Genomic DNA, 25,982 nt, shown 5'->3' with positions numbered 1-25,982 from the left:
GATCGCTCAGCGAACACCCTCTGTTCCCCAGTCGCTGATTCCTGAGTGCGATCATCTGTCAGGTAACAGACATCTGGGAGAGAAATGGGGAGATTTCATTGCCTTTCCAAACAGTTCTCTCTGTCCCTCTCCCTTTTGTCTCTATCTCTCTCTCTGTCCTTTCTCTCTCCCTCCCTCTCTGTCAATCTCTGGATCTATCTCCCTTTCTTTGTTTCTACATTGTTCTATTTGTGGTGAATTGTACTCGTGACTAACCAGCACAATGAGAGCAGTGATATGGAAACATGGTTTAAGAATAGTGTAAACTAGACACCTAATGATACCAAATGTTCAGAGATATATAGAGAAGGGGAACAGGGGGGAAGAGTTGGCACCACGGAGTAGGGAAGATAGTTTATTGGTGGAAAATCGGGAGTGAAAGAGGGAACAATCCATTTGTTCAGAATTGGGAAGAAAAACTGAGGGGATTGGACCTCCCGCTGGTGGGAAGGGCTGGCTTCCATAGCAAGAGGATTTGAGTACAGGAGTAAGGATGTCTTGCTGCAGTTATGTGGAGAACCTGCAGTTAGAAATCTCACAACACCAGGTTAAAGTCTAACAGGTTTATTTGGTAGCAAAAGCCACTCGCCTTCGTCAGGTGAGTGGAGAGTTTTGATCACAAACAGGGGATGTAAAGATACACACTCAGTGACTGTGTGTCTGACTGTAACTGACTGTGTGTCTTTACATCCCCTGTTTGTGATCCGAACTCTCCACTCACCTGACAAAGGGGCAATGCCCCAAAATGCTACCAAATAAACCTGTTGGACTTTAACCTGGTGTGAGACTGCTTACTGTGTTTACCCCAGTCCAACACCGGAATCTCCACATCATAACCTGCAGTTATACAGGGCCATGGTGAGGCCACACCTTGAGTATTGTGAGCAGTTTTGGTCTCCTAGTCTGAGGAAGCACCTTCTTGCTCTTGAGGGAGTCCAGTGAAGGTTCCCCAGACTGATAGTGGGCGGCCGAGGGTGGCACAGTGGGTTAGCGCTGCTGCCTCACAGCACCAGTGACCTGGGTTTGATTCGCGGCTCGGGTCACTGTCTGTGTGGAGCACTTTCTCCCCCACTGTGTCTGTGTGGGTTTCCTCCGGGTGCTCCAGTTTCCTCCCACCTTCTGAAAGACGTGCTGGTTAGGGTGCATTGACCCGAACAGGCGCCAGAGTGTGGGCGATTAGGAGAATTTCACAGGAACTTCATTGCAGTGTTAATGTAAACCTGACTTGTGACTAATAAATAAACATTAAACTTTGCTTTGATTCCCGGAATGGCGGGACTGAGGAGAGACGGGGCTTGTACTCACTGGAATTTAGGAGAATGAGAGGGAATCTCACAGAAATGGATAAAATCCTGATGGGACTGGATAGGCTCAGATGCTGGAAGAATGTTCCCGATGCCGGGGAGATCCAGAACTAGGGGGTCACAGTCTGAGAATGAGGGGTTAGCCACTCAGGACTGAGATAAGGAAGAACGTCTTCACTCCGAGAGTTGGGAACCTGTGGAATTCTCTACCTGTTGGGAGCCAGTTCGTTAGATACGTTCCAGAGGGAGCTGGATGTGGCCCTTGTGGATAACGGGATGAAGGAGGTATGGAGAGAAAGCAGGAGTGGGATACTGAGATTGCAGGGTCAGCCATGATGATAGTGAATGGTGCAGCAGGCTTGAAGGGCCGAATGGCCTACTCTTACACCTAGTTTCTACGTTAACACGTCAACACGCGATTGTTACTCACTGCTGATAGTCCACGAGGGTGAGTTCTAAGGAGCAGAAATGGCTCGAATCAGCGCCAGCACTGCAGGAACCAAGATCATCACTTTCACCATCGTTCAGAGACTTCCTGCGAGTGTCAGTACCTCGGCTCAGAAAGGTTACAACAGTTTGGTACCGCCGAGAGCAACAAAACAGGGCAGGATTCCAATCTGGCTCAAATTAAAAAAAACTTTGCTACGTGGGTGTAAATTGAGAGAGGTGGATAAATGTAAGATTATCCACTTTGGTAGCAATAATAGGAAGACAGATTATTACCTGGATGAGTGTAAATTGAGAGAGGTGGATACTCAGTGAGACCTTGGAGTCCTCGTCCATCAGTCTCTGACAGTAAGCGCGCAGGTACAGCAGGCAGTAAAGAAGGGAAATGGTGTGTAGGCCTTCAGAGCGAGAGGATTGGAGTGTAGGGATAGGGATGTTTTACTGCAATTGTACAGGGTGAGGCCACACCTGGAGTATTGTGAGCAGGTTTTGGGTCTCCTTATCTGAGGAAGGATGTTCCTTGCTATAGAGGGAGGCACAGCGAGGGGTTTCCCAGGCTGATCCCTGGGACGGCAGGTCTGTCAATATGAGGAGAGACTGAGTGGGTTCGGATTCTATTCACTGGAGTTTAGAAGAGTGAGAGGGGATCTGATAGAAACTTATAAAATTCTAACAGGTTTAGACAGGGTCAATTCAGAAAGAATGTTCCCGATGGTGGGGGGAGCCCAGAACCCGGGGTGGGGGGTGGGGTGGGTGACAGGCGGGGGTGGAGGGGTCACAGTTTGAGAACAAGGAGTCAACCTTTTAGGACCGAGGTGGAGAGAAATGTCTTCACCCAGAGGGTGGGAATGTGTGGAATTCACTCCCATAGAAAGTAGTTGAGGCCAAAACGATATGCGATTTCAGGAAGAAATGGGATTTCATCTTGGGGTGAAAGAGATGGAGGGATATTGGGGGGAGGGAGAGTGGGGAATCAGGAGATTGAATTTGATGACCAGCGATGATCAAAAGGGCCAAATGGCCTATTCCAGGTTCTAGTTTCCATGTATCTATGTCTTTGGGGGAGCACTTGGGTAAGAGTGATCATAGTGTCAGAAGGTTTAGTCTCACAATGGAGAAGAGTGAGGAACAATCTATTCAAGAATGCCTCTATTCGAAGAGAGATAATTGCCACAGGAAAGATAAGGGATCTAACGAGTGTAAAATAGAAGCATGGACTGTCTGGAAGAGTTGGTTCTGGTCGGGGCTAGGTACATTCAGAGAAGGGAGAAAGGGATGGGAGCTAAAACATGTGCTCCATGGATGACAAGGAAGAGAGAGATTCTGATGAAGCAAAATAATGTCCAGCCAAAACAGAAACCATTGGAAATACTCAGTTTAACGTCTGTTGTAGGTAAAATGTTAGAATCCGTCATCAAGGAGGAAATAGCGAGGCATCTTGAGGGGAATTGCTTGATAGAGCAGATGCAGCACGGTTTCGTTAAAGGGAAGTCGTGTCTGACAAGTTTATTGGCGTTCTATGAGGATGTGTCTAGGGCGGTAGATAGAGGAGAGCCGGTGGATGTGGTCTTTCTTGATTTTCAGAAGGCGTTTGACAAGGTACCTCACAAGAGGTTATTGCAGAAGGTAAGGGGGCATGGAGTTGGGGGTAGGGTGTTAGCGTGGATAGAAGATTGGTTGTCAAATAGGAGGCAGAGAGTGGGGGTTAATGGGTGCTATTCGGATTGGCGGTTGGTGTCGAGTGGAGTGCCCCAGGGGTCGGTGCTGGGGCCTCAGCTATTTACCATTTATATAGATGATCTGGAGGAGGGAACCGAGTGTATGGTGTCGAAATTTGCTGATGACACCAAGATTGGTGGAACGACAAATTGCGCAGAGGGTGTGGAGAGTCTGCAGAAGGATCTAGATAGGCTGGGTGAATGGGTCAGGAACTGGCAAATGGAATTTAATGTTGGCAAGTGCGAGGTGGTCCACTTTGGTAGGAATAATGGTAGGAAAGACTATTACTTACGTGGCGAAAAACTGCAGCAGGCGACGGTGCAGAGGGACCTCAGGGTCCTTGAGCATGAGTCGCAAAAACCCAGCCTGCAGGTGCAGCAGGTGGTCAGGAAGGCGAATGGGATGCTGGCCTTCATAGCGAGGGGGATTGAATATAAAAGTAGGGAGGTCTTGCTGCAGCTGTATAGGGCATTGGTGAGGCCGCAGCTGGAGTACTGTGTGCAGTTTTGGGCGCCGCACTTACGCAAGGATATTTTGGCCTTGGAGGGAGTGCAGAGGAGGTTTACTAGGCCGATACCGGAGTTGAGGGGGTTGAGCTATGAGGAGAGGCTGAATAAACTAGGCTTGTACTCGTTAGAGTTTAGAAGAATGAGGGGAGATCTCATTGAGACGTATAAGATGATGAATGGGATGGATAGGATAGAGGTGGAGAGGCTCTTCCCACTCAGAAAGGACAGTAGGACTAGAGGGCACAGCCTCAAGATAAAGGGGGGCGCGGTTTAGAACGGAGTTGAGGAGGAACTTCTTCACTCAAAGGGTGGTGAATCTCTGGAATTCTCTGCCCGTTGAAGTGGTGGAGGCTGCCTCGCTAAATATTTTTAAGATGCGGGTTGATGGGTTTTTGATAAGCGAGGGGATTAAGGGTTATGGGGAGAGGGTGGGAATGTGGAACTGAGCCACGACAGATCAGCCATGATCTTATTGAATGGCGGGGCAGGCTCGAAGGGCTAGATGGCCTACTCCTGCTCCTATTTCTTATGTTCTTATGTAAGATGAAGTAGAGGTGACATTTCGAGCCAGTGACCTTTCATCAGAACAAAGGTGAGCCTAAACTTGCAGGGCAATGCTGATGATAACAATCACCAGGAACAGCACACAGATATGTGAGCTGAATTGGGAGAGAAATGGCAGATGGACTTCAAGACGGGGAGGTGTGAGCTCATGTGTTTTAGGCAAAGACAATGTCAATATAACGAGTGTGGAGGGACAGAGGGCCCTGGGGTTCATTTTGATTTGATTTATTATTGTCAGATGTAATGGGATACAGTGAAAAGTATTGTTTCTTGCACATAATACAGACAAGGCTTACTGTTCATAGAGTACAGAGGGGAGAAGGAAAGGAGAGGGTGCAGAATGTAGTGTTACAGTCACATGGAGGGTGTAGAGAAAGATCAACTTCACAAGGCAGGTCCATTCAAAAGTCTGACAGCAGCAGGGAAGGAGCTGTTCTTGGGTCGGCCGGTACGTGACCTCAGACTTTCGTATCTTTTTCCCAAAGGAAGAAGGTGGAAGAGAGAATGTCCGGGGTGCGTGGGGGCCCTTGATTATGCCGGCTGCTTTTCTGAGGTTGTGCACAGTGAGCTTTACTCTGTATCTGACCCCATGCTGTACCTGTCCTGGGAGTGTTTGATGGGGGACAGTGTAGAGGGAGCTTTACTCTGTATCTAACCCCGTGCTGTACCTGTCCTGGGAGTGTTTGATGGGGACAGTGCAGAGGGAGCTTTACTCTGTATCTAACCCCGTGCTGTACCTGTCCTGGGAGTGTTTGATGGGGACAGTGTAGAGGGAGCTTTACTCTGTATCTAACCCCGTGCTGTACCTGTCCTGGGAGTGTTTGATGGGGGACATTGTAGAGGGAGCTTTACTCTGTATCTAACCCCGTGCTGTACCTGTCCTGGGAGCGTTTGATGGGGACAGTGTAGAGGGAGCTTTACTCTGTATCTAACCCTGTGCTGTACCTGTCCTGGGAGTGTTTGATGGGGGACAGTGCAGAGGGAGCTTTACTCTGTATCTAACCCCATGCTGTACCTGTCCTGGGAGTGTTTGATGGGGGGACAGTGTAGAGGGAGCTTTACTCTGTATCTAACCCCGTGCTGTACCTGTCCTGGGAGTGTTTGATGGGGGAACAGTGTAGAGGGAGCTTTACTCTGTATCTAACCCCGTGCTGTACCTGTCCTGGGAGTGTTTGATGGGGAACAGTGTAGAGGGAGCTTTACTCTGTATCTAACCCCGTGCTGTACCTGTCCTGGGAGTGTTTGATGAGGAACAGTGTGCAGGGGGTGGGTGGTGGTGGTTGGGGCCGGGGGGGTGGGGGTTACTTCACTCTGTAACTGACTCTGTTTTGTGTTTGAGGTGCAAGATACACAGAGGACTACAGAACGATTGAAGACCAGTCTACGAGCAACGCAGGATCTTCAGGATGAGGAAGTCACTGAGCTGAAGAATGATTTTAAGAAGCAGCTGACAATGACTGAGGAGGACCAGCAATTGTTGGACCAGCGATTCCCGAATGTATTTCTTGACTTGTGCAGCAAACACCAGGCACAATTTGAGAGCACGGTTCAGGAATTGAAGAAAAACAGGCTGAAAATTTTTAAGGAATACTGTGAGCAACAGGTAAGCTAAATAAAAAATAAAATGTGCTTTGGAATGGAGATGTTTAGAGGTACTTTGTATCTAACCCCGTGCTGTACCTGTCCTGGGAGTGTTTGATGGGGACAGTGTAGAGGGAGCTTTACTCTGTATCTAACCCCGTGCTGTACCTGTCCTGGGAGTGTTTGATGGGTGGACAGTGTAGAGGGAGCTTTACTCTGTATCTAACCCCGTGCTGTACCTGTCCTGGGAGTGTTTGATGGGGACAGTGTAGAGGGAGCTTTACTCTGTATCTAACCCCATGCTGTACCTGTCCTGGGAGTGTTTGATCGGGGGACAGTGTAGAGGGAGCTTTACTCTGTATCTAACCCCGTGCTGTACCGGTCCTGGGAGTGTTTGATGGGGGACAGTGTCGAGGGAGCGTTATTCTGTATCTAACCCCGTGCTGTACCTGTCCTGGGAGTGTTTGATGGGGGACAGTGTCGAGGGAGCGTTATTCTGTATCTAACCCCGTGCTGTACCTGTCCTGGGAGTGTTTGTTGTGGGGAAAGTGAAGAGGAGGCTTCGTACTGTAACTGACTCTGTTTTGTATTTCAGATGCGAGATAGACAGGATACTTCACAACGATTGAAGACCAGTCCACGAGCAATGCAGGATCTTCTGGAGGAGAAAGTCACTGAACTGAAGAGTGATTTTAAGAAGCAGCTGATCGTGACTGAGGAAGAAACATCCTCATATGTTAAAGACTTGGACCAGCAATTGCGGAAGGTTGTTCATGACTTCTGCAGCGATTACCAGCGGCTATTTGAGAGGGTGGTTCAGGATTTGAAGAAAAACAGGCTGAAAGACTTTGAGCAGTACTGCGAGAAACAGGTACGCTAAATTAACAGTAAAATGTGCTTTTGAATGCAGCAGTGTAGAGGGAGCTTTATTCTGTATCTAACCCTGTGCTGTACCTGTCCTGGGAGTGTTTGATGGGGGGACAGTGTAGAGGGAGCTTTACTCTGTCTCTAACCCCGTGCTGTACCTGTCCTGGGAGTGTTTGATGGGGACAGTGTAGAGGGAGCTTTACTCTGTATCTAACCCCGTGCTGTACCTGTCCTGGGAGTGTTTGATGGGGACAGTGTAGAGGGAGCTTTACTCTGTATCTAATCCCGTGCTGTACCTGTCCTGGGAGTGTTTGATGGGGATAGTGTAGAGGGAGCTTTACTCTGTATCTAAACCCGTGCTGTACCTGTCCTGGGAGTGTTTGATGGGGATAGTGTAGAGGGAGCTTCTCTCTGTATCTTACCCCGTGCTGTACCTGTCCTGGGAGTGTTTGATGGGGACAGTGTAGAGGGAGCTTTACTCTGTATCTAACCCCGTGCTGTACCTGTCCTGGGAGTGTTTGATGGGGGACAGTGTAGAGGGAGCTTTACTCTGTATCTAACCCCGTGCTGTACCTGTCCTGGGAGTGTTTGATGGGGGGACAGTGTAGAGGGAGCTTTACTCTGTATCTAACCCCGTGCTGTACCTGTCCTGGGAGTGTTTGATGGAGGATAGTGTTGAGGGAACTTTACTCTGTGTGTAATCCCATGTCCTATGAGAGTGTTTGGGGACAGTATTGAACTTTACAGCATGGAAACAAGTCCTTTTGCCCAGTCTGTCCATGTGTTGTAGGTAAGAAGACTCCTCTGATACTGTTAGTGATTCACAGTTCAGTAAGTTTACTCCGAAAGCTTTTGGATGAGACCTGGGACTGAGCAGTTTACCAGGCTTGTCCCTGAACACCAGTAAGTGTGAGTATGTATACACCATGGTTCCCCACATCAGTCACAATGCAAAGTCTGGTGTCAGTCAGGAACCGCAACGCTTTTGAATTCAGTCACGACGCAGCTCCCAGCTTCGGCAGGACCCACAGTTCGTCTGGCAGCTTCAGTCACGACCCACAGCCTTTCCAGTGCCTTCGACAGCTTCTCCAGTGAAGTAACTTGTGCGGTCGTGGCTTCCCAGCAGGAATCCTCCTGTCAAATAACCGTTATCGCACTCAACCATCTGCAGCTGTTTAACTATGTTTAGCTAGTACAAACAGGTAAGGTTTGCAATGCCTGGAAAATAAGATTCACATTTAACTATCTATCTTTATGGAAATGAAAGTTAAAAAATGTGAACAAAGAACAATACAGCACAGGAAACAGGTCCTTCAGCCTCCAAGCCTGCGCCACTCATGCGCCCAACTAGACCGTCCGTTTGTATCCCTCCGCTCCCAGTCTGTTCATGTCGCTATCCAGATAGGTCTGAAACGATCCCAGCGTATCCGTCTCTACCACCTTGCACAGCTGCGCATTCCAGGCCCCCACCACCCTCTGTGTAAAATACATCCCTCTGACATCTGTATTGAACCTTGCCCCCCTCACCTTGAATCTGTGACCCCTTGTGTTTGTCACCTCCGACCTGGGAAAAAGCTTCCCACTGTTCACCCTATCCATACCCTTCAGAATGTTATACAGCCCTATTAGGTCTCCCCTCATTCTCCGTCTTTCCAGGGAGAATAACCCCAGTTTACCCAATCTCTCCTCATAGCTAAGACCCTCCAAACCAGGGAACATCCTGGTAAACCTTTCTGTACTGTCAAATAAGGAAAACATGAATAAATAATTTATATTGATGCCAGGAGCAGTATAAGCCTGGGGAGATCAGCCATGAGGAAGGGTTATGTTTGTGATACATACAAAATTCATCAAATTCATTAACCCTTTCCCTTCTTCTCCATGCTGTCCTTTTGTTTTAAAACCCCTAAGCGAGTTCCATTTGCCTGCGTTTGCCCCATGTCCCTCTAAACCCATCGTACCCATGAAACTATCTAAATGTTTTTCAAAAGATAAAATTGTACCCACCTCTTCTACTGCCTCTGGCAGCTCATTCCAGACACTCACCACCCTCTGTGTGAAAAAATTGCCCCTCTGGACACGTTTATATCTCTCCCCTCTCACCTTAAACCTCTGCCCTCTAGTTTTAGACTCCCCTACCTTTGGGGAAAAGATATTGACTATCTCGCTGATCTGTGCCCCTCATTATTTTATAGACCTCTATAAGATCACCCCTCTACGCTCCACAGAAAAAAGTCCCAGTCTATCCAGCCTCTCCTTATAACTCAATCCATCATGTCATGGTAGCATCCAAGTAAATCTTTTCTGCACACTTTCCAGTTTAATAATATCCTTTCTATAATAGGGTGACCAGAACTGTACACAGTATTCCAAATGTGGCCATACCAATGTCTTGTTTAACTTCTACAAGACGTCCCAACTCCTGTATTCAATGTTCTGACCGATGAAACCAAGCATGCCCAATGCCTTCTTCACCACTCTGTCCACCTGTGACTCCACTTTCAATAAGCTATGAACCTGTCCCCCTGGATCTCTCTGTTCTGTAACTCTCCCCGACCATTAACTGAGTGAATCCTGCCCTGTTCAGTCTATCAAAACGCATCACTTCGCATTTGTCCAAATTAAACTCCATCTGCCATTCGTCAGCCCAGTGGCCCAATTGATCAAGATCCCGCTGGAATTTATGATAACCTTCCTCACTGTCCACCAATATTGGTGTAATCTGCAAACTTACAAATAATGCCTCCAATATTCTCATCCAAATCATGAATATAAATGACAAATAACAGTGGGCCCAGCACTGATCCCTGTAGCGCACCACTGATGATAGGCCTCCAGTTTGAAAAACAACTCTCTGCACCCACCCTCTGGCTTCTGTCAAGAGAGAGAGGGAGCTTTACTCTGTATCTAACCCTGTGCTGTACCTGTCCTGGGAGTGTTTGATGGGGGACAGTGTAGAGGGAACTTTACTCTGTATCTACCCCGTGCTGTACCTGTCCTGGGAGTGTTTGATGGGGGCACAGTGTAGAGGGAGCTTTACTCTGTATCTAACCCTGTGCAGAACCTGTCCTGGGAGTGTTTGATGGGGGGACAGTGTAGAGGGAACTTTAATCTGTATCTAACCCTGTGCTGTACCTGTTTTGGGAGTGTTTGATGGGGGACAGTGTAGAGGGAGCTTTACTCTTTATCTAACCCCGTGCTGTACCTGTCCTGGGAATGTTTGATGGGGGAACAGTGTAGAGGGAGCTTTACTCTGTATCTAACCCTGTGCTGTACCTGTCCTGGGAGTGTTTGATAGGGGGACAGTGTAGAGGGAGCTTTACTCTGTATCTTACCCCGTGCTGTACCTGTCCTGGGAGTGTTTGATGGGGGACAGTGTAGAGGGAGCTTTACTCTGTATCTAACCCCGTGCTGTACCTGTCCTGGGAGTGTTTGATGGGGGACAGTGTAGAGGGAGCTTTACTCTGTATCTAACCCCGTGCTGTACCTGTCCTGGGAGTGTTTGATGGAGACAGTGTAGAGGGAGCTTTACTCTGCATCCAGCCCCATGCTGTACCTGTCCTGGGAGTGTTTGATGGGGGACAGTGTAGAGGGAGCTTTACTCTGCATCCAGCCCCATGCTGTACCTGTCCTGGGAGTGTTTGATGGGGGACAGTGTAGAGGGAGCTTTACTCTGCATCTAACCCCGTGCTGTACCTGTCCTGGGAGTGTTTGATGGGGACAGTGTAGAGGGAGCTTTACTCTGTATCTAACCCCGTGCTGTACCTGTCCTGGGAGTGTTTGATGTGGGGACAGTGTAGATGGAGCTTTACTCTGTATCTAACCCTGTGTTGTACCTGTCCTGGGAGTGTTTGATGGGGGACAGTGTAGAGGGAGCTTTACTCTGTATCAAACCCGTGCTTTCTCTAAATTCAGGTAAAAAGTATGGACACTGAATCAAACTCAATTACGAACACACCAAATTCGATAAGGAAACTTTTGGAAACCGAATCCAAGCAACTACTTGATAAATTTTGTCAATCTCTGGGTGAAAGTGCGGGCGAGATGGAACCGGAGATTTCGAAACTCCAGTCGGAACTTGAGTCTCAGATAGAGATCTGGATTCAGAGTTTCACATTCACGTTCAATTCTGTGAATGATCGCCTGAAGCAGGAGAAACTAGCAGGGTTTACGAATTTCTTCAATCAGAAGGTACTTTCTATTCAAATCAGTATTTTAGAAATGGGATATTCTAGAAGGAGCTTAACTCTGTATCTAACCCCGTGCTGTATCTGTCCTGGGAGTGTTTGATGGGGGGACAGTGTAGAGGGAGCTTTACTCTGTATCTAACCCCGTGCTGTACCTGTCCTGGGAGTGTTTGATGGGGGACAGTGTAGAGGGAGCTTTACTCTGCATCCAGCCCCATGCTGTACCTGTCCTGGGAGTGTTTGATGGGGGACAGTGTAGAGGGAGCTTTACTCTGCATCCAGCCCCATGCTGTACCTGTCCTGGGAGTGTTTGATGGGGGACAGTGTAGAGGGAGCTTTACTCTGCATCTAACCCCGTGCTGTACCTGTCCTGGGAGTGTTTGATGGGGACAGTGTAGAGGGAGCTTTACTCTGTATCTAACCCCGTGCTGTACCTGTCCTGGGAGTGTTTGATGGGGACAGTGTAGAGGGAGCTTTACTCTGTATCTAACCCCGTGCTGTACCTGTCCTGGGAGTGTTTGATGTGGGGACAGTGTAGAGGGAGCTTTATTCTGTATCTATTCCCGTGCTGTACCTGTCTGGGAGTGTTTGATGGGGGGACAGTGTAGAGGGAGCTTTACTCTGTATCTAACCCTGTGCTGGACCTGTTCTGGCAGTGTTTGATGGGGGACAGTGTAGAGGGAGCTTTATTCTGTATCTAACCCCGTGCTGTACCTGTCCTGGGAGTGTTTGATGGGGACAGTGTAGAGGGAGCTTTACTCTGAATCTAACCCTGTGCAGAACCTGTCCTGGGAGTGTTTGATGGGGACAGTGTAGAGGGAGCTTTGCTCTGTATCTAACCCCGTGCTGTACCTGTCCTGGGAGTGTTTGATGCGGGGACAGTGTAGAGGGAGCTTCACTCTGTGTCTAACCCATGCTGTACCTGTCCTGGGAGTTTTTGATGGGGACAGTGTAGAGGGAGTTTTACTCTGTATCTAACCCCGTGCTGTACCTGTCCTGGGAGTGTTTGATGGGGGACAGTGTAGAGGGAGCTTCACTCTGTATCTAACCCGTGCTGTACCTGTCCTGGGAGTGTTTCATGGGGGCACAGTGTAGAGGGAGCTTTACTCTGTATCTAACCCTGTGCAGAACCTGTCCTGGGAGTGTTTGATGGGGGGACAGTGTAGAGGGAACTTTAATCTGGATCTAACCCCGTGCTGTACCTGTTTTGGGAGTGTTTGATGGGGGACAGTGTAGAGGGAGCTTTACTCTGTATTTAACCCTGTGCTGTACCTGTCCTGGGAGTATTTGATGGGGGGACAGTGTAGAGGGAGCTTTACTCTGTATCTAACCCTGTGCTGTACCTGTCCTGGGAGTGTTTGATGGGGGACAGTGCAGAGGGAGCTTTACTCTGTATCTAACCCCGTGCTGTACCTGTCCTGGGAGTGTTTGATGGGGACAGTGTAGAGGGAGCTTTACTCTGTATCTAACCCCGTGCTGTACCTGTCCTGGGAGTGTTTGATGTGGGGACAGTGTAGAGGGAGCTTTATTCTGTATCTATTCCCGTGCTGTACCTGTCTGGGAGTGTTTGATGGGGGGACAGTGTAGAGGGAGCTTTACTCTGTATCTAACCCTGTGCTGGACCTGTTCTGGCAGTGTTTGATGGGGGACAGTGTAGAGGGAGCTTTATTCTGTATCTAACCCCGTGCTGTACCTGTCCTGGGAGTGTTTGATGGGGACAGTGTAGAGGGAGCTTTACTCTGAATCTAACCCTGTGCAGAACCTGTCCTGGGAGTGTTTGATGGGGACAGTGTAGAGGGAGCTTTGCTCTGTATCTAACCCCGTGCTGTACCTGTCCTGGGATTGTTTGATGCGGGGACAGTGTAGAGGGAACTTTAATCTGGATCTAACCCCGTGCTGTACCTGTTTTGGGAGTGTTTGATGGGGGACAGTGTAGAGGGAGCTTTACTCTGTATTTAACCCTGTGCTGTACCTGTCCTGGGAGTATTTGATGGGGGGACAGTGTAGAGGGAGCTTTACTCTGTATCTAACCCTGTGCTGTACCTGTTTTGGGAGTGTTTGATGGGGGACAGTGTAGAGGGAGCTTTACTCTGTATCTAACCCTGTGCTGTACCTGTCCTGGGAGTGTTTGATGGGGGACAGTGCAGAGGGAGCTTTACTCTGTATCTAACCCCGTGCTGTACCTGCCCTGGGAGTGTTTGATGGGGGACAGTGTAGAGGGAGCTTCACTCTGTATCTAACCCGTGCTGTACCTGTCCTGGGAGTGTTTGATGGGGACAGTGTAGAGGGAGCTTTACTCTGTATCTAACCCCGTGCTGTACCTGCCCTGGGAGTGTTTGATGGGGGACAGTGTAGAGGGAGCTTTACTCTGTATCTAACCCCGTGCTGTACCTGTCCTGGGAGTGTTTGATGGGGGACAGTGTAGAGGGAGCTTCACTCTGTATCTAACCCGTGCTGTACCTGTCCTGGGAGTGTTTGATGGGGGCACAGTGTAGAGGGAGCTTTACTCTGTATCTAACCCCGTGCTGTACCTGTTTTGGGAGTGTTTGATGGGGGACAGTGTAGAGGGAGCTTTACTCTGTATTTAACCCTGTGCTGTACCTGTCCTGGGAGTGTTTGATGGGGGGACAGTGTAGAGGGAGCTTTACTCTGTATCTAACCCTGTGCTGTACCTGTTTTGGGAGTGTTTGATGGGGGACAGTGTAGAGGGAGCTTTACTCTGTATCTAACCCTGTGCTGTACCTGTCCTGGGAGTGTTTGATGGGGGACAGTGCAGAGGGAGCTTTACTCTGTATCTAACCCCGTGCTGTACCTGCCCTGGGAGTGTTTGATGGGGGACAGTGTAGAGGGAGCTTTACTCTGTATCTAACCCCGTGCTGTACCTGTCCTGCGAGTGTTTGATGGGGACAGTGTAGAGGGAGCTTTACTCTGTATCAAACCCTGTGCTGTACCTGTCCTGGGAGTGTTTGATGGGGGGACAGTGTAGAGGGAGCTTTACTCTGTATCTAACCCCGTGCTGTACCTGTCCTGCGAGTGTTTGATGGGGACAGTGTAGAGGGAGCTTTACTCTGGATCTAACCCTGTGCTTTGTGTTGTTCAGAAGCGTGATACAGACAGTTTCTTTGGAAGCATCAAGACCCGTCCGGGTTTGATGAGGCGTGATGTCAGGCCTTTACTCTGTTTTTGATAAGAGAGGGGATTAAGGGTTCTGGGGAGAGGGCGGGAATGTGGAACTGAGACACGACAGATCAGCCATGATCTTATTGAATGGCGGGGCAGGCTCGAAGGGCTAGTTGGCCAACTCCTGCTCCTATTTCTTATGTTTGTATGTTCTTATGTTCTTATGTGGAGAAGGAGGCCGAGGAGCTGTTGGCTGATTTTGGAAGGAGTGTGGACGGGAATGGAAGGGAAAAGGAGGAGCAGACGCAGGAACTTGAGAAATCTATCCAATCTGAAGTCGATTCCTTCTGTCATAAATACGGCAAGAAATACAGATTGAACTGGGTGATGTTGCTGCTGGTGATTGTGGTTGTTGGAGCAGGCGTAGCTTCGGTGATAAAAATCCACCAGGTGAGTGCGGGTATTGGAGCAGGCACAGGTTTCCTGTGGCCGAGCGATTTACTGGGACCTGGACCGGGGCATGTCTGGGGGCTTTTACAGGGTTCAATGTGATGTCCTTGCTGCAATATATTGAGCAGGGAAATGATGCGGATGTGGACAATGCGGGAGTGCGGACTCTGTGCTTCAGAATCTGAATGGCTGTGTCCAAAAACAAGGGAAATGTCTGCAGACAACAGCAAACCCCATAGAATCCATCAAATCAATAATTTCCATGTGAGCAAAGTGTAGAGGGAGCTTTACTCTGTATCTAACCCCGTGCTGTACCTGTCCTGGGAGTGTTTGATGGGGGGGACACTGTAGAGGGAGCTTTACTCTGTATCTCACCCCGTGCTGTACCTGTCCTGGGAGTGTTTGATGGGGGGGACACTGTAGAGGGAGCTTTACTCTGTATCTCACCCCGTGCTGTACCTGTCCTGGGAGTGTTTGATGGGGACAGTGTAGAGGGAGCTTTACTCTGTATCTAACCCCGTGCTGTACCTGTCCTGGGAATGTTTGATGGGGACAGCGTAGATGGGCCTTTACTCTGTAGCTATCTCCGTGCTGTACCTGTCCTGGGAGTGTTTGATGGGGACAGTGCAGAGGGAGCTTTACTCTGTATGTAACCCAATGCTGTACCTGTCCTGGGAGTGTTTGATGGGGGACAGTGTAGACGGAGCTTTACTCTGTATCTAACCCCGTGCTGTACCTGTCCTGGGAGTGTTTGATGGGACAGGGTTGAAGAAGATTTGCTCTCTGTTGAATTCCGTGTTGTAACTTCTTCAGTCTGTTTGACTTGGACAGTATCGAGTGTGGTTTAATCAGTTTCCATACAAAACTGTTTGGTTTCTGTCAGGAACCGCAATTCAAGGAAAGACTGGAAGAACTAAAGAAGCAGAAGTTGGAAGAGCACGAAAAATACATCAAGCAACAGGTACATCAGTTAGCAAATACGCACAGTATGGACAAATTACTCTGTATCTAACCCCGTGCTGTACCTGTCCTGGGAGTGTTTGATGTGGGGACAGTGTAGAGGGAGCTTTACTCTGTATCTAACCCCGTGCTGTACCTGTCCTGGGAGTGTTTGATGGGGGGACAGTGTAGAGGGAGCTTTACTCTGTATCTAGCCCTGCACTGTATCTGTCATAAGAACATAAGAAATAGGAGCAGGAGTAGGCCATCTAGCCCTTCGAGCCTGCCCCGCCATTCAATAAGATCATGGCTGATCCGAAGTGGCTCAGTTCCACTTTCCCGCTTTCTCCCCATAACCCTGAATTCCCATGTCTATCAAAAACCTATCTACCCGTGACTGAAATATATTTAGCGAGGCAGCTTCCACCACTTCATCGGGCAGAGAATTCCAGATATTCATCACCCTTTGAGGGAAGAAGTTCCTCCTCAATTCTGATCAAAACTGCCCCCCAACTCCCGACCTTATCTTGAGGCTGTGCCCTCTAGTCCTGCTGTCCTTTCTAAGCAGGAAGAATCTCTCTACCTCTACCCTATACATCCCCTTCATTATCTTATACGTCTCTATAAGATCCCCCTTCATCCTTCTAAACTCCAACGAGTGCAGACCTAGTCTATTCAATCTCTCCTCATAGTCCAACCCCCTCATCTCCGGTATCAGCCTAGTGAACCTCCTCTGCACTCCCTCCAAGGCCAAAATATCTTTGCGCAAGTGCGGCAAGCAAAACCGCACACAGTACTGTAGCCTCACCAGAGCCCTGTACAGTTGCTTTTATATTCTATCCCCCTCACTATAAAGGCCAGCATTCCATTCGCCTTCTTGATCACCTGCTGCACCTGCAGACTGGGTTTTTGCGATTCGTGCACAAGGACCCCCAGGTCCCTCTGCACCGTAGCATGCTGCAGTTTTTCACCTTTTAAATAGTAATCCCTCCTCCTATTATTCCTGCCAAAGTGGATAACCTCACACTTGCTAACATTATACTCCATCTGCCAGGTCCTCGCCCACTCACTCAGCCTATCCAGATCCCTCTGCAGACTTTCCACACCCTCCGCACAATTTGCTTTTCCACTCATCTTTGTGTCATCAGCACATTTCGTCACCCTGCACTCAGCCCCCTCCTCCAGATCATTTATACAAATGGTAAATAGTTGAGGCCCCAGCACCCGATCCCTGCAGCACTCCACGAGTCACCAACCACCAACCAGAATAGCACCCATTGATACCAACTCTCTGCTTCCTATTAGACAACCAATCCTCTATCCACGCTAACACCTTACCCCCAACTCCGTGCACCCTAACCTTCTGTCGCAACCTTTTATGAGGCACCTTATGAAACGCCTTTTGAAAATCTAAAAACACCACATCCACCGGTTCTCCTGTGTCGACTGCACTCGTCACATCCTCATAGAAATCCAATAAATTCGTCAAACACAAATTCCCCTTAATGAATCCGTGCTGCGTCTGCTCGATCAAACCATTCTTTTCTAGGTGCCACTGTCCTGGGAGTATTTGATGGGGACAGTGTAGAGGGAGCTTTACTCTGTATCTAACCCCGTGCTGTACCTGTCCTGGGAGTGTTTGATGGGGGGACAGTGTAGAGGGAGCATTACTCTGTATCTAACCCCGTGCTGTACCTGTCCTGGGAGTGTTTGATGGGGACAGTGTAGAGGGAGCATTACTCTGTATCTAACCCCGTGCTGTACCTGTCCTGGGAGTGTTTGATGGGGGGACAGTGTAGAGGGAGCTTTACTCTGTATCTAACCCCGTGCTGTACCTGTCCTGGGAGTGTTTGATGGGACAAGGTTGAAGTAGATTTGCTCTCTATTGAATTCCTTGCTGTAACTTTCTTCAGTTGGTTTGACTCGGACAGTGTCGAGTGTGGTTTAATCGGTTTCCATTCAAGACCGTTTATTTTCTGTCAGGAATTGTTATTGGAGGATTTTCCCAAACTCCGGAAGTTCAGTCCAGATTCAATGTGGAAACACCTGGAGGAGGAAACAGAGAAGCTGAAGGATGATTTTCTGAAGCAGTTGGGAGGGAATGAGGACGAGCGAATTACACAGGTTAATGAGTTGGACAAATTGTTAAAGAATCAACAGCAGATATTCTACACGACTTACAAAAGGACCTTCCTCAGAGCGATGGAGGATCTGAAGATGCAGAAGGTGGAAGAGTTTAAACAATACATCAAGGAGAAGGTACTTCAGATAGTTATAAATTACATTGTGAATGACAAAGAGCCGGGGAAGCTTATCCAGTATCTAACCCCGTGCTGTACCTGTCCTGGGAGTGTTTGATGGGGGACAGTGTAGAGGGAGCTTTACTCTGTGTCTAACCCCGTGCTGTACCTGTCCTGGGAGTGTTTGATGGGGGACAGTGTAGAGGGAGCTTTACTCTGTATCTAACCCCGTGCTGTACCTGGCCTGGGAGTGTTTGATGGGGACAGTGTAGAGGGAGCTTTACTCTGTTTCTAACCCCGTGCTGTACCTGTCCTGGGAGTGTTTGATGGGGACAATGTAGAGGGAGCTTTACTCTGTATCTAACCCTGTGCTGTACCTGTCCTGGGAGTGTTTGATGGGGACAATGTAGAGGGAGCTTTGCTCTGTGACTGACTGTGTTTTGTATTTCAGGAGCGAGATACACAGGATATTACACAACGATTGAACACCAGTCCACGGGCAATGCAGGATCTTCTGGAGAAGAAAGTTACTGAGCTGAAGAATGATTATATGAAGCAGCTGACAGTGACTGAGGAGGAAACATCCACATATGTTAAAGAGTTGGACCAGAAACTGCGGACAGTATTTGATGACTTCAGTCACGAATACCAGGGACTTTATGAGAGTGCAGTTCAGGAGTTGAAGAACAGCAAGGTTAAAGATTTTCAGCAATTCTGCGAGCAACAGGTACGCAAAATTAAAAATCAAATGTGCTTTCAATGGAGCTGCATTGAGTGAGCTTTACTCTGTATCTAACCCCGTGTTGTATCTGTCCTGGTAGTATTTGATGGGGACAGTGTAGAGGGAGCTTTACTGTGTATCTAACCCTGTGCTGAACCTGTCCTGGGAGTGTTTGATGGGGGACAATGTAGAGGAAGCTTTACTCTGTATCTCACCCCGTGCTGTACCTGTCCTGGGAGTGTTTGATGGGGACAGTGTAGATGCACCTTTACTCTGTATCTAACTCCGTGCTGTACCTGTCCTGGGAGTGTTTGTTGGGGGACAGTGTAGAGGGAGCTTTACTCTGTATCTAACCCCGTGCTGTACCTGTCCTGGGAGTGTTTGATGGGGACAGTGTAGAGGGAGCTTTACTCTGTATCTAACCGTGTGCTGTACCTGTCCTGGGAGTGTTTGATGGGGGACAGCGTAGAGGGAGCTTTACTCTGTATCTAACCCCGTGCTGCACCTGTCCTGGGAGTGTTTGATGGGACAGGGTTGAAGTAGATTTGCTCTCTGTTGAATTTCGTGTTGGAACTTTCTTCAGTCTGTTTGACTTGGACAGTATCGAGTGTGGTTTGATCAGTTTCCATACAAAACTGTTTGGTTTCTGTCAGGAACCGCAATTCAAGGAAAGACTGGAAGAACTAAAGAAGCAGAAGTTGGAAGAGCACGAAAAATACATCAAGCAACAGGTACGTCAGTTAGCAAATACGCACAGTATGGACAAATTACTCTGTATCTAACCCCGTGCTGTACCTGTCCTTGGAGTGTTTGATGGGGGGACAGTGTAGAGGGAGCTTTACTCTGTATCTAACCCCGTGCTGTACCTGTCCTTGGAGTGTTTGATGGGGGAACAGTGTAGAGGGAGCTTTTCTCTGTATCCAGCCCCGTGCTGCACCTGTCCTGGGAGTGTTTGATGGGGGGACAGTGTAGAGGGAGCTTTACTCTGTATCTAACCCCGTGCTGTACCTGTCCTTGGAGTGTTTGATGGGGGAACAGTGTAGAGGGAGCTTTTCTCTGTATCCAGCCCCGTGCTGCACCTGTCATAAGAACATAAGAAATAGGAGCAGGATTAGAACATCTCGCCCTTCGAGCCTGCCCCACCATTCAATAAGCTCATGTCTGATCTGTCGTGGCTCCGTTCCACATTCCCGCTTTCTCCCCATAACCCTTAATTCCCCTGTCTATCAAAAACCTATCTACCCGTGACTTAAATATATTTAGCGGGGCAGCCTCCACCACTTCATTGGGCAGAGAATTCCAGAGATTCATCATCCTTGGAGGGAAGAAGTTCCTCCTCAGTTCTGATCTAAACTGCCCCCCAAACCCCGACCTTATCTTGAGGCTGTGCCCTCTAGTCCTGCTGTCCTTTCTAAGCGGGAAGAATCTCTCTACCTCTACCCTATACATCCCCTTTATTATCTTATACGTCTCTATAAGATCCCCCCGTATCCTTCTAAACTTCAACGAGTGCAGACCCAGTCTATTCAATCTCTCTTCATAGTCCAACCCCCTCATCTCCGGTATCAGCCTAGTGAACCTCCTCTGCACTCCCTCCAAGGCCAATATATCCTTCCGCAAGTGCGGTGACCAAAACTGCACACAGTACTCCAGCTGCGGCCTCACCAATGCCCTGTACAGTTGCAGCAAGACCTCCCTACTTTTATATTCTATCCCCCTCGCTATAAAGGCCAGCATCCCATTCGCCTTCCTGACCACCTGCTGCACCTGCAGGCTGGGTTTTTGCGACTCATGCACAAGGACCCCCAGGTCCTTCTACACCGTAGCATGCTGCAGCTTTTCACACTTTAAATAATAATCCCTCCTACTATTATTCCTGCCGAAGTGGATAACCTCACACTTGCTAACATTACACTCCATCTGCCAGGTCCTCGCCCACTCGCTCAGCCTATCCAGATCCCTCTGCAGACTTTCCACACCCTCCGCGCAATTTGCTTTTCCACTCATCTTCGTGTCATCAGCAAATTTCATCACCCTACACTCAGCCCCCTCCTCCAGATCATCTATATAAATGGTAAACAGTTGAGGCCCCAGCACCCGATCCCTGCAGCACTCCACTAGTCACCAACCACCAACCAGAATAGCACCCATTGATACCAACTCTCTGCTTCCTATGAGGCAACCAATCCTCTGTCCACGCTAACACCTTACCCCCAACTCCGTGCCCCCTAACCTTCTGTAGCAACCTTTTATGAGGCACCTTATGAAACACCTTTTGAAAATCTAAAAACACCACATCCACCAGTTGCCCTCTGTCTACCGCACTAGTCACATCCTCATAGAAATCCAATAAATTCATCAAACACAACTTCCCCTTAACGAATCCGTGTCGCGTCTGCTCGATCAAACCATTCTTTTCTAGGTGCCACTGTCCTGGGAGTGTTTGATGGGGAATTTGTAGAGGGAGATTTACTCTGTATCGAACCCCGTGCTGGACCTGTCCTGGGAGTGTTTGATGGGGGACAGTGTAGAGGGAGCTTTACTCTGTATCTAATCCCATGCTGTACCTGTCCTGGGAGTGTTTGATGAGGGACAGAGTAGAGGGAGCTTTACTCTGTATCTAACCCCATGCTGTACCTGTCCTGGGAGTGTTTGATGGGGGACAGTGTAGAGGGAGCTTTACTTTGTATCTAACCCCGTGCTGTCCCTGTCCTGGGAGTGTTTGATGGGGGGACAGTGCAGAGGGAGCTTTACTCTGTATCGAACCCCGTGCTGTACCTGTCCTGGGAGTGTTTGATGGCGGGGACAGTGTAGAGGGAGCTTTACTCTGTATCTAACCCCATGCTGTACCTGTCCTGGGAGTGTTTGATGGGGGACAGTGTAGAGGGAGCTTTACTCTGTATCTCACCCCATTGTGTACCTATCTTGGAAGTATTTGATGGGCGACACTATAGAAGGAGCTTTACTCTGTATCTAACCCCGTGCTGTACCTGTCCTGGGAGTGTTTGATGGGGGACAGTGTAGAGGGAGCTTTACTCTGTATCTAACCCCGTTCTGCACCTGTCCTGGGAGTGTTTGATGGGGGGACAGTGTAGAGGGAGATTTACTCTGTATCTAACCCCGTGCTGTACCTGTCCTGGGAGTGTTTGTTGGGACAGGGTTGAAGTAGATTTGCTGTCCGTTGAAATCCGTTTTGTAAGTTTCTTCAGTCTGTTTTACTCGGACAGTATCGAGTGTGGTTTAATCAGTTTCCATACAAGACTGTTTGGTTTCTGTCAGGAATCGCAATTCAAGGAAAGACTGGAAGAACTAAAGAAGCAGAAGTTAGAAGAGCACGAAAAATACATCAAGCAGCAGGTACGTCAGTTAACGAAGACAATGAGGCTGTGAATGATGCACAGTATGGACAAATTACTCTGTATCTAACCCCGTGCTGTACCTGTCCTGGGAGTGTTTGATGGGGGGACAGTGAAGAGGGAGATTTACTCTGTATCTAACCCTGTGCTGTACCTGTCCTGGAAGTGTTTGTTGAGGACAGTGTAGAGGGAGCTTTACTCTGTATCTAACCCCGTGCTGTACCTGTCCTGGGAGTGTTTGATGGGGGGACAGTGTAGAGGGAGCTTTACTCTGTATCTAACCCCGTGCTGTACCTGTCCTGGGAGTGTTTGATGAGGGGCAGTGCAGAGGGAGCTTTACTCTGTATCTAACCCCGTGCTGTACCTGTCCTGGGAGTGTTTGATGGGGGGACAGTGTAGAGGGAGCTTTACTCTGTATCTAACCCCGTGCTGTACCTGTCCTGGGAGTGTTTGATGGGGGACAGTGTAAAGGGAGCTTTACTCTGTATCTAACCCCGTGCTGTACCTGTCCTGGGAGTATTTGATGGGGACAGTGTAGAGGGAGCTTTACTCTGTATCTAACCCCGTGCTGTACCTGTCCTGGGAGTGTTTGATGTGGACAGTGTAGAGGGAGCTTTACTCTGTATCTAACCCCGTGCTGTACCTGTCCTGGGAGTGTTTGATGGGGGGACAGTAGAGGGAGCTTTACTCTGTATCTAACCCCGTGCTGTACCTGTCCTGGGAGTGTTTGTTGGGACAGGGTTGAAGTAGATTTGCTGTCTGTTGAATTCCGTTTTGTAAGTTTCTTCAGTCTGTTTGACTCGGACAGTATCGAGTGTGGTTTAATCAGTTTCCATACAAGACTGTTTGGTTTCTGTCAGGAATCGCAATTCAAGGAAAGACTGGAAGAACTAAAGAAGCAGAAGTTAGAAGAGCACGAAAAATACATCAAGCAGCAGGTACGTCAGTTAACGAAGACAATGAGGCTGTGAATGATGCACAGTCTCGACAAATTACTCTGTATCTAACCCCGTGCTGTACCTGTCCTGGGAGTGTTTGATGGGGACAGTGTAGAGGGAGCTTTACTCTGTATCTAACCCCGTGCTGTACCTGTCCTGGGAGTGTTTGATGGGGGACAGTGTAGAGGGAGCTTTACTCTGTATCTAACCCCGTGCTGTACCTGTCCTGGGAGTGTTTGATGGGGGGACAGTGTATGGGGAGCTTTACTTGTATCTAACCCCGTGCTGTACCTGTCATAAGAACATAAGAAATAGGAGCAGGAGTAGGCCATCTAGCCCTTCGAGCCTGCCCCACCATTCAATAAGATCATGGCTGATCTGAAGAGGATCAGTTCTACTTTCCTGCTTTCTCCCCATAACCCTGAATTCCCCTGTCTATCAAAAGCCAATGTACCTGTGATTTAAATATATTTAGCGAGATAGCATCCACCACTTCAACAGGCAGAGAATTCCAGAGATTCACCACCCTTTGAGTGAAGAAGTTCCTCCTCAACTCTGATCTAAACTGCCCCCCCACTTAACTTGAGGCTGTGCCCTCTAGTCCTGCTGTCCTTTCTAAGCGGGAAGAATCTCTCTACCTCTACCCTATCCATCCCCTTCATTATCTTATACGTCTCTATAAGATCCCCCCTCATCCTTCTAAACTCCAACAAGTACAGACCCAGTCTATTCAGTCTCTCTTCATAGGCCAACCCCCTCATCTCCGGTATCAGCCTAGTAAACCTCCTCTGCACTCCCTCCAAGGCCAATATATCCTTGCGCAAGTGCGGCGCCCAAAACTGCACACAGTACTCCAGCTGCGGCCTCACCAGTGCCCTGTACAGTTGCAGCAAGACCTCCCTGCTTTTATATTCTATCCCCCTCGCTATAGAGGCCAGCATCCCATTCGCCTTCCTGACCACCTGCTGCACCTGCAGGCTGGATTTTAGCGACTCATGCACAAGGACCCCCAGGTCCCTCTGCACCGTAGCATGCTGCAGCATTTCACCCTTTAAATAATAATCCCTCTGACTATTATTTCTGCCAAAGTGGATAACCTCACACTTGCGAACATTAAACTCCATCTGCCAGGTCCTCGCCCACTCGCTCAGCCTATCCAGATCCCTCTGCAGACTTTCCACACCCTCCACACAATTTGCTTTTCCACTCATCTTCGCGTCATCAGCACATTTCGTCACCCTGCACTCAGCCCCCTCCTCCAGATCATTTATACAAATGGTAAATAGTTGAGGCCCCAGCACCCGATCCCTGCAGCACTCCACGAGTCACCAACCACCAACCAGAATAGCACCCATTGATACCAACTCTCTGCTTCCTTTTCGACAGCCAATCCTCTATCCACGCTAACACCTTACCCCCAACTCCGTGCACCCTAACCTTCTGTAGCAACCTTTTATGAGGCACCTTATCAAACGCCTTTTGAAAATCTAAAAACACCACATCCACCGGTTCCCCTCTGTCTACTGCACTAGTCACATCCTCATAGGAATCCAATAAATTCATCAAACACAACTTCCCCTTAACGAATCCGTGCTGCGTCTGCTCTATCAAACCATTCCTTTCGAAGTGCCACTGTCCTGGGAGTGTTTGATGGGGACAGTGTAGAGGGAGCTTTACTCTGTATCTAACCCCGTGCTGTACCTGTCCTGGGAGTGTTTGATGGCGGGGACAGTGTAGAGGGAGCTTTACTCTGTATCTAACCCCGTGGTGTACCTGTCCTGGGAGTGTTTGATGGGGGACAGTGTAGAGGGAGCTTTATTCTGTATCTAACCCCGTGCTGTACCTGTCCTGGGAGTGTTTGATGGGGACAGTGTAGAGGGAGCTTTACTCTGTATCTAACCCCGTGGTGTACCTGTCCTGGGACTGTTTGATGGGGACAGTGTAGAGGGGGCTTTAATCTGTATCTAACCCCGTGCTGTACCTGTCCTGGGAGTGTTTGATGAGGGGACAGTGTCGAGGGAGCTTTACTCTCTATCTAAACCCGTGGTGTACCTGTCCTGGGAGTGTTTGATGGGGGACAGTGTAGAGGGAGCTTTACTCTGTATCTAACCCAGTGCTGTACCTGTCCTGGGACTGTTTGATGGGGACAGTGTAGAGGGGGCTTTAATCTGTATCTAACCCCATGCTGTACCTGTCCTGGGAGTGTTTGATGGGGACAGTGTAGAGGGAGCTTTACTCTGTATCTAACCCCGTGCTGTACCTGTCCTGGGAGTGTTTGATGGGGACAGTGTAGAGGGAGCTTTACTCTGTATCTGACCCTGTGCTGTACCTGTCCTGGGAGTGTTTGATGGGGCAAGGTTGAAGAAGATTTGGTCTCTATTGAATTCCGTGTTGTAACTTTCTTCAGTCTGTTTGACTCGTGCAGTGTTGAGTGTGATTTAATCGGTTTCCTTACAAGACGGTTTGTTTTCTGTCAGGAATTGCTATTCAAGGATTTTCCCAAACTCCTGAAGATCAGTCCAGATTCAATGTGGAAACGCCTTGAGGAGAAAGCCGACAAGCTGAAGGATGATTTTCTGAGGCAGCTGGGAGGGAATGAGCACGAGCGAATTACACAGGTTAATGAGTTGGACAAATTGTTAAAGAATCAACAGCAGATATTCTACACGACTTACAAAAGGACCTTCCTCAGAGCGATGGAGGATCTGAAGATGAAGAAGGTGGAAAAGTTTAAACAATACATCAAGGAGAAGGTACTTCAGATAGTTATAAATTACATTGTGAATGACACAGAGTCGGGGAAGCTTATTCTGTATCTAACCCCGTGCTGTACCTGTCCTGGGAGTGTTTGATGGGGACAGTGTAGAGGGAGCTTTACTCTGTATCTAACCCCATGCTGTACCTGTCCTGGGAGTGTTTGATGAAGGGACAGTGTAGAGGGAGCTTTACACTGTATCTAACCCCGTGCTGTACCTGTCCTGGGTATGTTTGATGTGGACAG

At 48.7% G+C, this 25,982-nt stretch overlaps 1 protein-coding gene across 1 annotated transcript in view; it reads left to right on the top strand.

Annotated features, from left to right (window-relative positions):
• The first annotated feature begins 1,811 nt into the window (after positions 1 to 1,811).
• LOC145339592 (uncharacterized) overlaps positions 1,812 to 25,982 on the top strand; it is a 48,096-nt gene continuing 23,925 nt past the window's right edge. Inside the window, exons 1-3 of the mRNA XM_080184088.1 lie at positions 1,812 to 1,922; positions 5,922 to 6,185; positions 6,759 to 7,034. Coding sequence (XP_080040214.1) covers positions 1,812 to 1,922; positions 5,922 to 6,185; positions 6,759 to 7,034 — 651 coding nt within the window. The remainder of the gene's footprint in view (positions 1,923 to 5,921; positions 6,186 to 6,758; positions 7,035 to 25,982) is intronic.

Source organism: Carcharhinus amblyrhynchos, unplaced genomic scaffold (genome assembly GCF_965287045.1).
Source record: "Carcharhinus amblyrhynchos unplaced genomic scaffold, sCarAmb.v2.hapA scaffold_554, whole genome shotgun sequence".
Taxonomy (NCBI): Eukaryota; Metazoa; Chordata; class Chondrichthyes; order Carcharhiniformes; family Carcharhinidae; genus Carcharhinus; species Carcharhinus amblyrhynchos.
The sequence above is the reverse complement of the archived record's forward strand: the minus strand, read 5'-3'. Positions and strand labels throughout refer to the sequence as shown.